The sequence below is a fragment of the Mustela putorius genome, unplaced genomic scaffold (assembly GCF_011764305.1).
Source record: "Mustela putorius furo isolate JIRA1106 unplaced genomic scaffold, ASM1176430v1.1 tig00004043_pilon_pilon_pilon, whole genome shotgun sequence".
NCBI classification, from domain to species: Eukaryota; Metazoa; Chordata; class Mammalia; order Carnivora; family Mustelidae; genus Mustela; species Mustela putorius.
In genome coordinates, this window is record NW_025422178.1 from 159,940 (window position 1) to 176,667 (window position 16,728).

Sequence of the window (16,728 nt, forward strand, 5' to 3'; positions counted from 1 at the left end):
GGGACAGTTTTAAATTCACAGGAAAATTAAGGAAGTACAGCATTCCCATTTACCCCATGTCCCCTTGTGAAGAGCCCCCACCATGGAACCTATCTGTAGGTTAGATGAACAGGAGCAAGATTTTCTTCATTTTTTTGAGCTTCCGTATCCTCATCCAGAAAATGAGTTAACAGAGCCCATCTCAAATCATCTCATTATGTAAGAAGCTGTCATTGTGCGGAAGGACAAAATGAGATGACCTGACATTGTGCCTGAGTGGTACCCAGCACCTGGTAGGCATTCAGAATCTGTCTACTTCCTTCATCCTTTGGGTAATAACTTCTTTGGGGAGAAAGCATTTTTTTAATGCTTCACTTCTAAACCACGACCTTGCAAGCATACTTTTGGAACAGTGCTGCAAGACTGCTTAGAGGCAGTAAGTGTTGTTAAAGTTCGGAGGAGTGAGGAAAGACCCTGGGAGAAATGAGTACTGGCACTTACAATGAGAGGAGAAGGGCACTGGCCATCCCCTCTTGGAGGGATGACTCTCACCAATGGCCCAGCTTGTTCCTAGGCTCTCCACAGCAGATTCATTCAGCGCTGGAGGAACTCCAAGAATAACCTGAAGCCCTGGCCTCAGCCTTCTCTTTGGTGAACATTTAAACCTCACATCCATCATTTTTGCGTTAATCCTGAGAATGACGTGTGAGGGGGGCTGAGAAGTATTCATTTATTCATTCATTTTCTATGAAGCCAACCTCATTCCCTCTCCAAGAAATTTGACCTATTTTACAAGCCCACATTAATTTTTGGCTTCAACACTACTCTCCACTTGCTGTCCCTCACCACACCCCACCCAGTTCCTTCTTGCACCTCTTTCTCCTCTGTCTACACAGTGCCTGGTTGACTAAAACCCAAGCCACTGGCTCCTTGACTGTTGGATCCAGGCAGGGTTCCCCCAGTGGAGAGCCCTCAAGAGTTTGGACAGTGATCACTTTTTCCCCTCTTCTTCCCCGTCTGGCCCTGGTGCTCCGGTAGGAGCTTCATCCCTCCTGAATGACAATTCTTGCTTCTCCGTGGTTTCAGTTCCCACTGTTCTCTTGGCCCTATGGGTCATGATAGCTTCCTTCTGAGGCTACCCATATCTTACCTGTATAGGTAGTCCCTTCATTAAAAACTCTCTCTTTGAACATTGGAGTGAATTCCATTTCATGCCAGAATTCTGAGTGCCTGCTATTTACTGATGACTGTACTGTTGTATGAAATATATACATATGTATATATTATGGACATGAAAATACTTCAGAAACTACTGTGTGCTAAGCAATTACAACTTAACACTATGTAATATATTCTACTCTGTTAGAAAAAGGGAGAAGTAATTGTGCAACTTGCTTTGTTGCTAAAATTTCTTCCCTGATCATTCTAGCTAAAGTAGCCCTCTGTTTCCTTCCACTAGGCCCTCTGCCCTGTTTTATTTTCTTCAGAGCCTTTATGCTTATCAGGAATAACTCATTTTATCTTTATCTGTGTATAAATTTATCCATCCATCCATCCACACACCTACCCGTCCATTAATCCATGTGTTTCTTATCTAGGTCTCCCCACACTAAAATACAAGCTCCATGAGGATAGAGAGCTTAATAATATATATCACAAATGTATCCCTGATGCCTAGACCAGTCCTTGGAATGTATCAAGTCCTTAATAATAAATACCTAATGGATGACTGAATAGCATGTATATATATATATACATTTTGTATAGGATAAGTATTATATAGATTTCATATATACACACACATATATATATTTACTCGTACAGGTAAATATGTGAAAATGTTTAATCATCAATAGGGTCACAGCAGACATCTCTGGGAAGTAGGATTTTAAGTAATATATATATATATATATATATATATATATATATATATATTAGTCTATATGATATATAGAAGATCAGAGGATCAGATTCTCCCTAGGCTTGAATATGGGTGAGCAATTGCTGATATTTTGAATATCAAAAGTGGAAAGTCCAAATGTGATTGGTCTGTCCTTTGCTTTTAGGTGCTCAGAATTTGAGGTGAAACTTGAAAGCTACAACAAGGAACTGGATGGGTTTAGGAAACGTGAAGTGATGAGCACAGAAGAAATGAAGAACAATGTTGAAAAGCTTAGCGAGCTTTCAAAGAACCTAGATCAAGCCCTAATGGAATTTGAGGTTTGGGGTCTTGGGGTCTGGGGTTGGAGACTTATGACTGTCCTGCCCTGTTGGTTCTGCTTCTTGATTTTGTGTTTTCCTAACATCACCTGTCAGGTGGATAGTGTCGATGGGTGAATTAACCAATTCTTTTCATTGGTGCTTTCAACTACGTTTTCCTGCAACCCTACATTATATCAGCTTTTTTGTTAGTCATTGCGTACGCAAAGAAGAAATGACAATAGAATAATTGCTCACATACACTGAGTATTTATTATGTGCTCAGCAATGTACAAAGGGCTCTTGTGTGATATATCCCTAAATACCCCTAACAGACCTTTGAAGTAGGTACTGTGATTGCCCCCATTTATCCCTGTTTAAAATAAGAGAACTAAGGCTTGGAGAAGCTGAGTAAATTGTCCTGAAGGTCAACTAGTAAGTTGTTTAACCATTAAAGTTCTTATCTTTGAGGCAAGTCAACATAAGAAGGGGGCAGCATCATGTAAACAACTAAAATACATATATGAAAATTGCAAAAATGGGGATATGGATATGGTAGAGGAGGATTAAAGAGGATGGAGCAAGTAGAAAATTATCCTAGAGCTTCATCCTGCTAGATCTTAGCAATCCCAGCCCTCAGAGCTAGCGGAGGGACTTTCTGACTTGGGTCCACGTCTTGCTTTCCTCTCTTGCTCTCCAAATGAATGAACGTCTTCCTCAACTTGGTTTCCAAAGCACTGAGGGTTTTGCCATGGGGGCTTCGAGGGTTCAGAAAACCAGCCACCCAGTAAGCAGCAACCCTTTTGCCCTGCAGTTGATCAATAAGGAGGAGGAGCTGTTGGAAAAGGAGAAGAGTACCTTCCCTCTCCTGCAAGCCTTGATCAGCAACAAAGTGCCTTATGAGCAGCTGTGGCTGACAACCTACGAGTTTAGCATCAAGTCAGAGGAGTGGATGAACGGTACGGTACGCTCGGGCTCAGTCTACTGGGACATGGTGGCTGTTCTATTCTAGAACCCAGCCTGTTCTAGAATAGGGTTTAAACTTCAGATTTAAGCTAGTTTTTTTTTTTTTTATCATATTCTTATAGTCTGGTTTAATGCATCCCCACAGTCAAATTTTTCTAATGTGATAATGATGGAAAGTGGGAATTGAAGTGCCAGACCTATTGCCAGGGTATAACAGAAGAGGAAGTCGCCCAGGACCATGGATTGTAGAGAGGGGGAATAATAAGATAGCATTTCCATCACTGTGCTGTTCCAAGAAGGGCCAGAGTGCCAGAGACATCTATCTGTAAACTACTCCTTTTTTCTCTAGATCCTGGAGGCTAGAAAGAAGAGGAGGTTGGAGGCAGTGGGGCGGTGGGGATGGAGGGGTCGAGTCAACAGGACTTAATGACTGATCTGATAGGGGGCAGGTGTCAGGGAGGGAAAAGGAAGAACCTAGGGTGACTTTCAGATTATTGGCCCAGGTAATTTGGTGGATATTGCCATCACTGAATAAGAGAAATGACAAATTTGTTAGGAAAAAAGACCCATCAGCTTGAATATACCAGGTTCAAGGTGTCTGCAAACACCCAATGGGAACATGAGGATATCAGCCTGAAGTTAAATTGTATGTTTGGGGGGAAACTTATATTGGGGAATGATTGAGTGTAGATTACAATGAAAAGCCATGGATGATGTCTCCTGGGGAGAGTGTATATGAGCAGAGGACCAACTCTTGAGACCTGTAAAGCTAAGCCTGAAATATTTTTGCACCACTTCAGTGTTATAATAAGCACAACTGTGGTGAACATCTTTGTCACCAGTGTAATGGGTACAATTATCATTTTCTTAAGGTAAATTCCTAAAAAGTGAAATGGCTAGATCAAAGATCATGGGATGAAAATTAATTAGAATTTTAAAAACTTTTTGTTATTAACTATCTTCTAGAAAAGTTGTGTTTTAATTTATTGCTCTTCTAGCAGTATCTAAGAGTACCCATTCTTCACACCCTTAACAAACCTGGGAGTAAAAGCTTTGAAAATGGTTTTTGCCAATTTCTTTTTATTTATTTATTGCTGATTTGATATTTAAATTTTCTTTTTCTTTTTTTTTTAAGATTTTATTTATTTTATTTATTTGTCAGAGAGAGAGAGAATGAGAGCGAGCACAGGCAGACAGAATGGCAGGCAGGGTCAGAAGGAGAAGCAGGCTCCCTGCCGAGCAAGGAGCCCGATGTGGGACTCGATCCCAGGACACTGGGATCATGACCTGAGCCGAAGGCAGCTGCTTAACCAACTGAGCCACTCAGGCATCCCTATTTTTCTTTTTCTTTAAAAAATTTTCATTTTCACTAATGCCTTTCTTTGTATTATTTCTTTTTTTAATTTATTTTATTTTTTCAGTGTTCCAAGATTCATTGCTTATGCACCACACCCAGAACTCCATGCAATACGGGCCCTCTTCATTAGCACTCTTAATTTTCCCAAGTACTCAGCTATATCTATGCAATTATATTACTTTACCTTATTTATTTGTTTGTATACCCTTTTTAAAATTCACTCTTCTGTGTTGACTAGCACTTCCAAAATAAACAGTGGTACTAATGGACACCCTCATCTTATTCTTTATTTTTTTTTTAAGATTTTATTTTTTTATTTGACAGAGAAAGATCACAAGTAGGCAGAGAGGCAGGGAGAGAGAGAGGAGGAAGCAGGCTCCCTGTTGAGCAGAGAGCTCGATGCGGGACTAGATCCCAGGACCCTGAGATCATGACCTGAGCCGAAGGCAGAGGCTTTAACCCACTGAGCCCCCCAGGCGCCCTTACTCTTTATTTTAATGGGAGCTCTTGCAGAGTGTCACCTTTAAACATGCTGCTTTTTTTGGTTTGAGATACAAAATTTTTATGGTGTTAGGGAAATATTTTATAGTTTACCAAGTCTTTTTATTAGAAAGTGATATTGTATTAAAAATTGTTTTGCATTTAATTTTTTAATTTTAAATCATACACAGCAGAAAGGACATTTTTGGCATACAGTTCTATAAATGTTAACATATACATAGATTCACCACAATCAGGAGGCAGAAGTTTCATCACTTCAGCAAAATTCCTTGTACTGCCCACTTTGTAGTCACACTCTACCCCCAGCCAGAGTGCCTGGTATTGTTGGGCTCTTCATTGTTACAATGGTTTCCTCTTTTTGAGATTGTTATACAAACAGAATGATATAGTATGTAACTTTTTGACAGTGCTTGCTTCACACAGCACACTACTTAGAAATCCATCCCAGTTATTGGTTATAAGCATCGGTCCTTCCCTTTTATGCTGGATAGTATTCCATCGTATGGATATACCAGTTGTTTGTTTTGTTTTGTTTTGTTTTGTTTTAAAGATTTTATTTATTTATTTGACAGAGAGAGATCACAAGTAGGCAGAGAGGCAGAGAGAGGGGGAAGCAGGCTTCCTGCTGAGCAGAGAGCCCAATATGGGACTCGATCCCAGAACCCTGAGATCATGACCTGAGCCAAAGACAGAGGCCTAACCCACTGAGCCACCCAGGTGCCCCGGATATACCAGTTTTTTTACCCATTGCCCCATTGGTGGATATTTGGGTTGTCTCCAGTTTTAGGCTGTCATGAATACAGCTGCTGTAAACATTCATATATGAGTTTTCATGTTGACATTAAGTTTTCATTCCTCTGGGGTAAATGCCCAGGAGTAGATTGCTGGACTCTATTTAAGGTTTATATATAACTTTATTTCAAAAATGTCTTGTAATAGTAAAGCATCCCTAATTCCTCCCTTCCATCTGTTGTGTCATTTCTGGTATTTATGTCATCTGTATATAAACTGTAATCATCAAATATATTGTTGCTATTATTATTTTGAACAAACTGTTACTGTTAGATCAGCTAAGAATAAGAAAAATTAAAGTATCTCTAATGCTGTTTCTTTCCTTACCTAAGTCTGAGTTTCTGACAAATCCTCTTCCTTCTTTCAAGAACTTCTTTTAACATTTCTTGCAAGGTAGGTCCCTGGCAACAAATTCCCTCAGTTTGTTTGTCTGAGAAAGTATCTCTTGCTCCTTCACTTTAGAAGGATAATTTCTCAGGATAGAGAATTTTAAGGTTGGTGGGATTTTTCTCCCAATACTTTAATTTCATTCCACTGTCTTCTTTTTCTTTTTATTTTAAAGCTTTTACTTATTTATTTGACAGAGAGAGAGAGTGGGAGAGGGAACACGAGCAGGGGGAGTGGGAGAGGGAGAAGCAGGCTTCCCACTGAGCAGGGAGCCCAACATGGGGCTGGATCCCAGGACCCTGGGATCATGACCTGGGCTGAAGGCAGACCACCTAGGTGCCCCCTCTCTCTTCTTGTTTGTGTGGTTTCTGAGGAGAAGGGGAATATAATGGCTTATCTTTGCTCCTCCAAAGTTATGGTGCTTTTCCCCCTCCCTCTGGCTTTTTTCAAGTTTTCCTCTTTAACTTTGATTTCCTACAGTTTGAATATAGTATGTTTAGATATGGTTTTTGGCATTTATCCTGGATCTGTGGATTTGGTATCTGAAATTAATTTTCAGGAAATTCTCAGTCATTGCTTCAGATATTTTCTTTGTTCTTTCTCTTTATTCTCCTTCTGGTATTTCCATTACTTGTGTGTTGCACATTTTGTAGTTATCCCATAGTTCTTAGTCATTCTGTTCCATTTTTTCCCCCATCTTATTTTTGCTTTAATTTTAGAAGTTTCGATAATATATCCTCAAGCTCAAAGATTCTTTCCTCAGCTGTGCCCAGTCTACTAATGGAGCCTTCAGATGTCTTCTCATTTCTGTTACAATGTGTTTGTTCCCTTGCAAAGATTTTGTTATTGCTGTCCTTTGCTTTTTAAAAATATTTATTTGAGATAGAGAGCATGCACATGTGAGAGCAGGAATGAGCAGAGAGAGAGAGAGGGAGAGAGAATCCTCAAGCAGACTCCCTGCTGAGAGAAGAGCCCAACACGGGGCTTGATCCCATGACCTCAAGGTCATGGCCTGAGCAGAAATCAAGAGTCTGAGGCTCAGGTGCCCCATTATTGCTATTCTTTAGATTTCTTGGATCATCTCTATAAACAGTCAGGACATCCGGAAAACTAAGACATTTTTATTTCTTCTTTCCAATCTGTATGCCTCCGATTTCTTTCTCATGCCTCATTGCATTGTCTAGGACTTTAAGTATGATGTTGATTAGGAGTAATGAGAGTGAAAATCTTTGCCCTGTTCCTGATCTTAGGGAAAAAGTATTCCATCTTTCACCATTAACTATTAGGGATTTGTTTTATTTGGGTTTGGTTTGTGGTATGATTGATGCGTAAAAAGCTGTGCGTATTTCCAGTATACAAAGGTATAAAGATAGTATAGACTTTACATAGATGCCCTTTATCAAGCTGAGTAATCTCCTTTCTATCCTTAGTTGGTTTAGAGGTTTTCATCAGAAATGGATACTGAATTGTGTCAAATACTTTTTCTGCATTAATTGATATTGTCATGTGATTTTCTTTTTTTAGACTGTTAATATAGTTTATTCCATTGTTTGATTTTTTTCAAATATTAAGCCAGCCTTGCATTCCCATGAAAAACCCAAACTGGACATGATGTATTATTATTTTTATATATTGCCCAGACACTACATACATTTCTTTTTTTCTTTTCAAAAAGTTTTAAATTTTGATTACTCGCCTCAAAAACGTCAGGCTGATGAAGCATGTGAAATTAACAAGGCTTTATTTAGTCTCAGTAGCCATGAAAGAAAAGTGTTTCTGAATCAATTTGCAACATCATGATGCAAGACTTAATGCCGATTTGAAATGCCCAAGGGGAAGAAAGCAGCAGCATGGAAGGATTTTGACTGACTGTGGAAACCCACACTCTAGAAGATCCCTTTGAAGAAAAGGAGAAGGAAATTAATATTTTAGAGTACTTTTTTTAAATGAGGGGTCCTTGTTTTTTAAAAATTATCTTAAGATAATTTCAAGCTTACAGAAAAATTGCCAGATCTGTACAAAGAACTCCCCCACCCGCCGCTCGTTGATATTTCACAGGATTTGTAGAGCATCTTTACTGCTTCTATAATAGCATCTGTAACCACCACTAATAGTTAATTCCCTAACTGCACTTGTATTACATGCCAGGCATTGTGTTTGCCACTTAGCTCACTTAATGTTCACGATCACCTGCCAGGCTGTCCATTATCACCCCTGTGTCATAGGTGACGCTGTTGAGGCTTAGAAAAGTTCCAGGAAAACACCCCTAGGGTTTTATCAGCCAAGGAGAGGTTTCAGATCCAGACCCAACTCCACAGCCTGTGCCTGTTCCAATATCCATACCATAGGCACCATTCTAACTTCGGGGACTTAAAAGTACACAGGACTAACCTCCACTTGGTGGGTCTGAACCCTTCCCTCATCCCATGTTTTCTATTTCAGGACCCCTCTTCTTGCTGAATGCTGAGGAGATCTCAGATGAAATAGGGAGTATGTGGAGAACGATATATAAATTGACCAAGACCCTAGCTGATGTCCCTGCACCCAGACGGTTAGCCGAGAATGTGAAAGTCAAGATTGATAAATTCAAACAGCACATCCCTATCCTCAGCATCTCCTGCAATCCAGGAATGAAGGAGCGGCACTGGCAACAGGTCCCTGTCACCCCCTACCCAGCCCAATCCATACCCAACCTATACGTAGTCCTGGTAGCCCTTTGGAAGACAGGAACCAATACTGGGTCAAGCTTCTCCTTTCTGAATGGGAGATTCCACTTGAGGCTAAAGGGGGAAGTAATGGGAAGAGGAAGGGAACAGGCAGAAGTGCCTGCCTCTTCACGTGAACAGGTTGACCCTTTCCTTTGGGGACCCTGTTGCTGATGGTTAAGCATGCTCCAGCCAGTGACCACAAAGTCTTTCCTTCTCTGCCTTCCTCAGCAAACGGCTGCTTGGGGTCCTAAAGGGCGATAAGGGCACTGAATTACAGTGGGAGGGACCTTGATTTGTCCTTTGACCTAGGACAGACAAAAGAGAGAGCCACACCTTTTCTGGGGGCCTCCTGAGGGTGCCAGATGGTTTCTGCTGGGGCTGACTCTACTGTAGAGCCTCAGTGTCCAACAGGCTATGTTCAGAAGTAACATTTCACTCTTCTTTCAGCCCTTTGAGTCTATAAATGGGAATAATAAATATTCTCCCTAAAAATAGTTGGGACTTTTATAAGCAACCAAGTGTGAGGGTGATAAGTGCGGTGTGAACACTAAGCAGAAAAAAGAAAACGCGCTGTGTTTCTAAAATAATCACCACGTTCAAGGGCTAGCCATGGCCTTGAAACGTCCTCTACTGAGAAGTTGCTCTGTGTGGAGGTGGAGATGAGACTGGCTCTCCGTAAGCAGTTTTCTCTCTGATTTGGCCTGGAATTCCTCTCTGGGAGCCACGCACATGACTGAGGTCGTCATTGGGAAGGACCCACGCTGACAGCACACCCATTACCTTTCAGAGAATGAAGTCTGAGCTAGGAGCGTTTTGATCTCTCTGGGAATACAGAGATCTTGATACGTGAGAGATTCTGAAGTTTTCTGTTAAAGGGAACTGCTTTTAATTTCCCAGGAAGTCTTGAAATGCATCACCTAAGCAAAGGGTGTAATGGAGGACAAGGGAGGGTTCATCTGAGCAGACTTCTGGTCGTGCCTTGCCCCAGCGGAAGTGCTCCCACTTAAAGGTGCTCCTAGGGTGCCTCTCCCCGTGAACCTAGCCCAACTAGAACTTTGACCCATTTGGAGGGCTGGGGAGATTGGATAGACAAGTTGCCTTTGGTAATGCTGGGTTCTCTCCATGAGATGACACTACAGAAAGTGCCCTCATCAGTGGCACATTTAAACAACCATCCCAGGAAACTCCTCGGCCTGGTGCTTTCCCTGTAATGATGCTCTTCTCATATGTGGGCACGTTTAAAAATCTGAAGCATTCCTAGACATTCATAATTCTCATTTATAGATCACTTAGTTGAACAGATTGGAAAAACTCGAGAATTAAAAAAGCAGTAACAGTAATAGCTCAAACATACTGAACACCAACAATGAACTAGGTTCTGTGTGATATACTTTGTGTGGATTCCCTCATTTTATCCTCCCAACAGCCCTTTGAAGCAGGAACTATCGTTGTCTGATTTCACAGATTTTAAGAAAACTGAGGCTTAGAGAGAATAAGTAAATTATCACAAAGCTAGTAAGTGGTGAGCGAGGGAATTGCAATCTAGGTCTGTTTGACTGGGGGAAATGGAGCAAGAGATCTCAGGTTAAAGGGATTAGTAAACTGTAGATAAGAGCAGAGTATTGGACCCAGGGTGGAGGCTCCTGAGTAATGAGCCCCTAAAGTGGAAACCCAAGGGCCTGAACAATTAAAAGTGAGCTCAGAAAGGAGAGAGATCACCAAATACACACAGAGCCCTTCCTGCCTGCACTGTAGGTCAAACCACACACCATCCCACTGATAGCCACCAGCCTGGGGAAGCCATTCTCCGCCCTCATGCCTAACTCAGGAGATCTATATGCACCAATTCTAACTGTGGCAGGGGACTGTGAAGGTTAAACCACCTCTAGTTCTTAAGGCTACAGGATCTTCCGGGGACATGGGGTGTGGGGCAGCTGTGCTGTGGTTTCTGATCATTTCCCAGAACTTAAGCAGGAAGGGCTAGTCCCTTGGGTTAGGGCACAAATTTCAGCAAAGTGGTTGTTACTGTGGTTTAAAACAAGATGAACAGGGTGACATTTGACCTTAAGAGGAAACCACACTGATGTGTACCAAGGCTGGCTCTCTGGGACAGTGCTGCCCAATGGAAATGATAGGAACCATATGTCTAATTTTAGAGTTTTTTGTAGCCGCATTAAAAAAAAAAAAAGGCACAAACAGGTGAAATAAATTTTATGAATATATTTCCTTTAACCAAACATATTCAAAATATTATTATTCAATAGGTAATCAATATAAAAATGTTAATGTGTTCTCCCACATATTTCATACTAAGTCCTTGAAATGTGGTATGCTTTTACACTTAGAGCACATCTCAGTTTGGGCTAATCACATTTCAAGTTCTCAATAGCCACAAGAAGCTGATGGCTCCATATTGGACAGGGCAGCTGTAGGCTTTGAGAATTAGAAAAACAGATGCTTTGTTAGTCTCCGTAATTAACAAAAGGAATTTTTTAAAAACTACTAATTTCTGAGTCTTTCCTATGGGCCAAGTATTATGCCTAGTGCTTCACATAGTTAATGTCATTTAAGTCTAGAGAGAGCACTTTCAAGTATTAGAGAATAAATCAAAGTCCAGGGTCACCAGGAACAGTTGTGCAGGTTGTGCACTCCGCAACTCGGGGAAATGTGGTTTTTGTGAACTACACTGTGAATTGTACTTTTTAGAGTTATGCAGTGTATAACTTTCAGAACTGTACATAGACAACCTGAGAGACTCACTAGATGTGATGGAGAAGAGCTTAATTTTAGGCAGAACTGGGTCCAAGTTACAATTCTGCCATTTATTAGCTGGACAAGATACTTATTTTGTCTCTGTGTCCTTATATGTAAACAGGAATAATAATACATTTGTATCTTCCTCAACATATTGAGGGAATGAAATAAGTGCATAAAGGTCTTAAAACACTGCCTACTTCCTAGTAAGCCCTCAATAAATGTTAATTACTTCTATGATTTTTATCATCTTGGTGGTCCTCCAGGTGTCCTCAGGACCCGATTGATAAGCCATTTGAATTAGCTGGTTCGCGCATGCTTTCACTCCATAAACACTTACTGATTCTTACTAAATGCCAGGCCTCAGGGACACATGGCTAAATGAGATAGAACAGGACCCAGCTCTCATATTCCTTCCCCCTCTGACATCCTATAATCCTCCTGGGACTGGACAGAGACAGGTGGGCAGCAGGTGAGGTTTCTCCTAGAGCCTCATTATCCTTCAGGACCTCCTACTCTTGAGCACATGGAACCCTCATCCAGATCTCTCAGTCCTTGAGAAAAGTGTTCAAAGCCGTTAGGTGACTTCATGTGAGACCTCCTTCCGGGATATTTTCAGTTAAAATACATGCACGAGGCAGTATTTACACCATAGGAATGGGCACAACGAGTGCTAACCATTCCAGCAAGTTAGCATGCTGAGGTGGAAAGGAAGATATTTGGGCAGAGGGGGTTTCTTCTTCCTTCCAAGCTTCCTCAGATTGTAGAATTGGGGGGGTCTGCCTGTCCCATATGCTCATAACATCCTCCTTTTACTCAGCAAACACTTACTGCAGCTTTTGTCATAGACCAGGCTTTGCACTTTGCTCTGGGAGCACAGAAACAAACCAGGATCCAGTTTCACCCCCCTGGGTACTCACAAGTTGGCACTAGGCAAGTGTTGATAGGCAGTGATCCCCAGTAAGCCAGATAAATTCAGTGTGGGCCCTAGGCTGCCTCCCACTTTTTTTAGACCTACACCATCCAGTTCAATAGCTACTAGCTCTGTACAGCTATTTAAATTAAAGGTAGGTAAAACTAAATAAAAGTTAAAAATCAGTTCCTCAGTCACAGTGGCCACATTTCCAGGGCTCAATGGCTAAATTTGACTGGCAGCTATTATAAGGCACTGTGGGGATAGAACACGTCTCTCATCATGGAAAATCTACTGGCCAGTGCTACTACCTTGGACAACATGCATTTGTTTTCCTCTCTTTTCTGCAGATCAGTGAGATTGTCGGCTGTGAAATAAAGCCCACAGAAACAACTTGCCTCTTGAATATGCTGGAATATGGGTTCGGCAAATTTGTTGACAAGTAAGACTCCTCCTCCCCCCTTCAGGAAGCTTTTCAGTCCAAGTATCTGAATCCCCACAAGATATGACTGGCCTCCTACTGGTCTGTTTTTCTCCTTCTGGTTCAGGGTGACTTAAGTTCCTGGTGAAACTCACTTTCAGTTGCTGAGTGGATGACAGATTGTAACTAGACAATTGTCAGATTTTATTTCAAAGGGGGAAAAAAAAAAGTTCTTGGAAACTGAGCTCCAAGCCCTGGTCTGAGTGACTTCAGGTAAAATCATTCCACCTTCCTGGGCTTCAGTTTCCTCTTTTAAACAAACAGAGTGGCTCTCTGAGCCCTTAGGCATCTGAAAAACACAGTCAAATGATAGAATTCTTCACTTGCTTTCTCCTTTTCTCTGAATGCCCCTGTATGCAGGAGTCTGTATGCAGGAATTGGTGCTATTTGAATTGCTATTTTCAGGACCAGATATTCTGAGGACTCTGATGGTTTGTCTGCACCTTTTTGGGGGCAGAAGATGGGAGGTGCTGTATTACGTGGACTACAATCCCTCTTAGACAGTGGGGTTCAGGTTTAACTCGACACACAACTTCTCTGGGCATGTCCCCAGACCAGCTACATCAGCATCCCATGGGAACGTGTTAGAAATGCACGTTCTCAGGCCCCATCCCAGTCTACTGAATGAGAAATTCTGGGTATGGACCCTGCAATCTGTGTTTTAACCAGTGTTTCAGGTCAGCACCTTCCAGTGTGGGAGCCACCAGCCACATATCCTGCTGAGCCCTTGAAATGAAACTGTTCTGAATTAGAGGTGCTGGCAGTATAAATAGGAGCTGGATTTCAAAGGCTTATTAAGGAAAAAAGCAAAATAATAAGTTTTAATATTGATTGCATGTTGAAATGGTAATATTTTGGATATACTGAGTTAACTTATTAAAATTAATTTCCCCTGTTTCTCTTTACTTCTTTTTTAAGATTTTATTTATTTATTTGACAGACAGAGATCACAAGTAGGCAGAGAGGCAGGGGGAGAGAGAGAGGGAGAAGCAGGCTCCGTGCTGAGCAGAGAGCCCAATGTGGGGCTCAATCCCAGGACCCTGGGATCATGACCTGAGCCGAAGGCAGAGACTTTAACCCACTGAGCCACCCAGGTGCCCCTCTCTTTACTTTTTAAAAATATGGCTTCTGGAAACTTTAAAGTGGGGTACTCACCTTTGATCTCAAATGGGCAGCACTGCTCTAGGTGATTCTGATGCATGCCATCTCCCCTTCTCCATTCCCATGGGAATGATGGGTCTAATCTAATGTGCTCCCAAGACCCCAAATCTCTCTGCCGCCTGAATGCTCTGATGGTCTCCAACCCCTACCCCACCCCCATACCACCATCACAGGCTGTCTTTGAGGAGCAACCTGGAGACAGGTGCCTTTCTACCAGGTGTGAGTTATTTCATTAAAAGGCCACATTTTCCCCCTTGAAGATGTTTCTAAGTGATACCAGCTATATGCTGGACTAAGAATTTAATAAACATTCACCAATCCCTCACTCTAACCCAAGGTTGTAGCTACTATTATCACCCTGTTTTACAGATGAGGAAATAAGTTGATCCGAGTTGTTAGGTAACTAGCCAGAGGTCACAGAGGTAACTGAAAGAACCAAGACCTAACCCCAGACTGGCTGACTCTAGAGCCGTGTTGTACCACCTAAAGAACAAACCCATCTAAGGAGACGAAAAAAACAAGTAAACACCCAGCAACTGCGCCACTTTCCATGCCAGTGGACTCGACAATGACAAACCCAAATGTGGCAGCACCTTGGCCAAGTTGTTTACCTCTCTGTATCTCAGTCTCCTTATCTGGTAAAGAAGACTAGTAGCTGGGTGATTCGAGTTACGGTGGGGATTAGGAGACAAGGCATGTAACCTGCACTGAGTTGACATCGGAAGTTCCCAGCCACTACCTGTGAGTGAGCTGGGACGTCCCCCTACACCCCCATCCCACAGTTAATGCAGCGTCATCACCTGTGGCACAGAGTTCACCAGCTTCTTTAGCCCCTGTGTAAGGTAAACTCTTGATGGGCTTCGAGAACCCCCAAACCCATTAATCCTTCCCCTGTGCAATTATTTGCAAAATTATAAGTCCTAAAGCATGTTCCAAACATTTTACTTAATTATACCGACAATCCCGGGTGTATGCCGATGGGGGGACCTAAGGACTGTCAGGTGACTTGGGCACAGCCACGCAGCCAGCCTCCTTGTCTCACACCCACCTGGGTTGGCACCTGCTTCTATTAATTATTTCCTACATGCACACTCATTGTGGTCATCTCCCAAGAAGGCCACATTTAGGATGCTGACCCTGCTGCGGAGGTCTTGATTAGTCATGCTTTGGAATATGCCTCCTCCCCTGCCATGAATGAGGCTGGGTTCTCAGCTCTGTTTAGTTGGTCCTATTTGGTTGACCACATTTGAATAATTCTCTTGCTCCTTCTGACAAGGAGAGGAGAAAAGGTACATTGTGGGGGAGGAAGAAACACTGGATTAGAAGCCAGAGGAACTGGTGTCTAGACCTGGTTCTGGCACTCCCCAGATGCATATATGGCTCTGGGCACATCACTTGCTTCATCTGGGCTTCAGTTTCCTGGAAAGAAGAGATTGTTTCTTCTGCAGTCGGGTTTGCAATGGAAGACAAGTGCTGAGACAGAGAGACTAACCCCTCCTTCTCCTTCCAAGTACTTGGCTTCTGGGTTCTTCCCAATTCCCAGGTCACACCTGAGTTTAGGACCCATCTCCCCGTGTGGAAGCATGAAGAAAGAAACTTGTCTTCCCTCTTTCTGTGGTACAGAAAGTCTATAGATGTGGACCCAGCATATCAGGAAAATTGCAGTGGTTTTTTAAAAAGGTGGGGACAGGGGTACGTGGGTGGCTCTTTTGGTAGAACATGCGACTTGATCGTGGGGTTGTGAGTTCAAGCCCCACGTTGAGTGTAGAGATTATGTAAGAAAAAAAATAATTAGGGCAAGAAGTAGAGCAAAGCCATCGTGTAGGTTAACAGAAGTTCTAAGATTCAAACAGGAAGTCAGAATAATAATTCTGGAGTAAGGAGAAAATGCAAATGAGGGAAAAGGAGGTCTTGTTTTAATGGCTTTAAAGGAGTAGTTTTCAACTGGGGACACCTCCCCGCCACCCACAACTAGGAGACATTTGACAATATTTGGAGACATTTTTGGTTGCCACAACTGACAAGAGGTGGGAACAGAGGCAGTCTGCTACTGGTGTCTCCTTTGAGTAGAGCCCAGGGATGCTGCTAAACGTCGTGCAATGGATAAGACAGCCCCCTCTCCAACCCTATATTCATTTATTAGGGCTGCTATAATAAATGCCATAGGCTGTGTGGCTTAAACAACAGAAACTTATTTTCTCCTAGTTCTGAAGACAGAAAGTTCAAGGCGTTGGCAGAATTGTTTTCTTCTGAGGCCTCTCTTTTTGGTTTGCAAAAGGCTGCCTTTTTCCTGTATCCTTGCATGGTCTTCCCTCTGCCTATGTCTATCTTAATCTCCCCTTCTTCTTTTTTTTTTAAGATTTTTATTTATTTATTTGACAGACAGAGATCACAGGTAGGCAGAGAGGCAGGCAGGGAGATTGGAGGAAGCAGGCTCCCCACTGAGCAGAGAGCCCAATGCGAGCTTGATCCTAGGACCTTGGGATCATGACCTGAACTGAAGGCAGAGACTAGCCCACTGAGCCACCCA

The 16,728-nt window shown here is 42.3% G+C and overlaps 1 protein-coding gene across 5 annotated transcripts in view; it reads left to right on the plus strand.

Annotated features, from left to right (window-relative positions):
• DNAH3 (dynein axonemal heavy chain 3) overlaps window positions 1-16,728 on the plus strand; it is a 173,703-nt gene that overhangs the window by 47,278 nt on the left and 109,697 nt on the right. For 4 of the 5 annotated variants that reach the window (XM_045072730.1, XM_045072731.1, XM_045072732.1 and 1 more), the window contains 4 exons: window positions 2,046-2,199; window positions 2,993-3,137; window positions 8,624-8,835; window positions 12,907-12,998. In XM_045072730.1, coding sequence (XP_044928665.1) covers window positions 2,046-2,199; window positions 2,993-3,137; window positions 8,624-8,835; window positions 12,907-12,998 — 603 coding nt within the window. Of the gene's footprint in view, window positions 1-2,045; window positions 2,200-2,992; window positions 3,138-8,623; window positions 8,836-12,906; window positions 12,999-16,728 lie in introns of those variants that run through there. The other variant, XM_045072734.1, reaches the window with a different exon arrangement.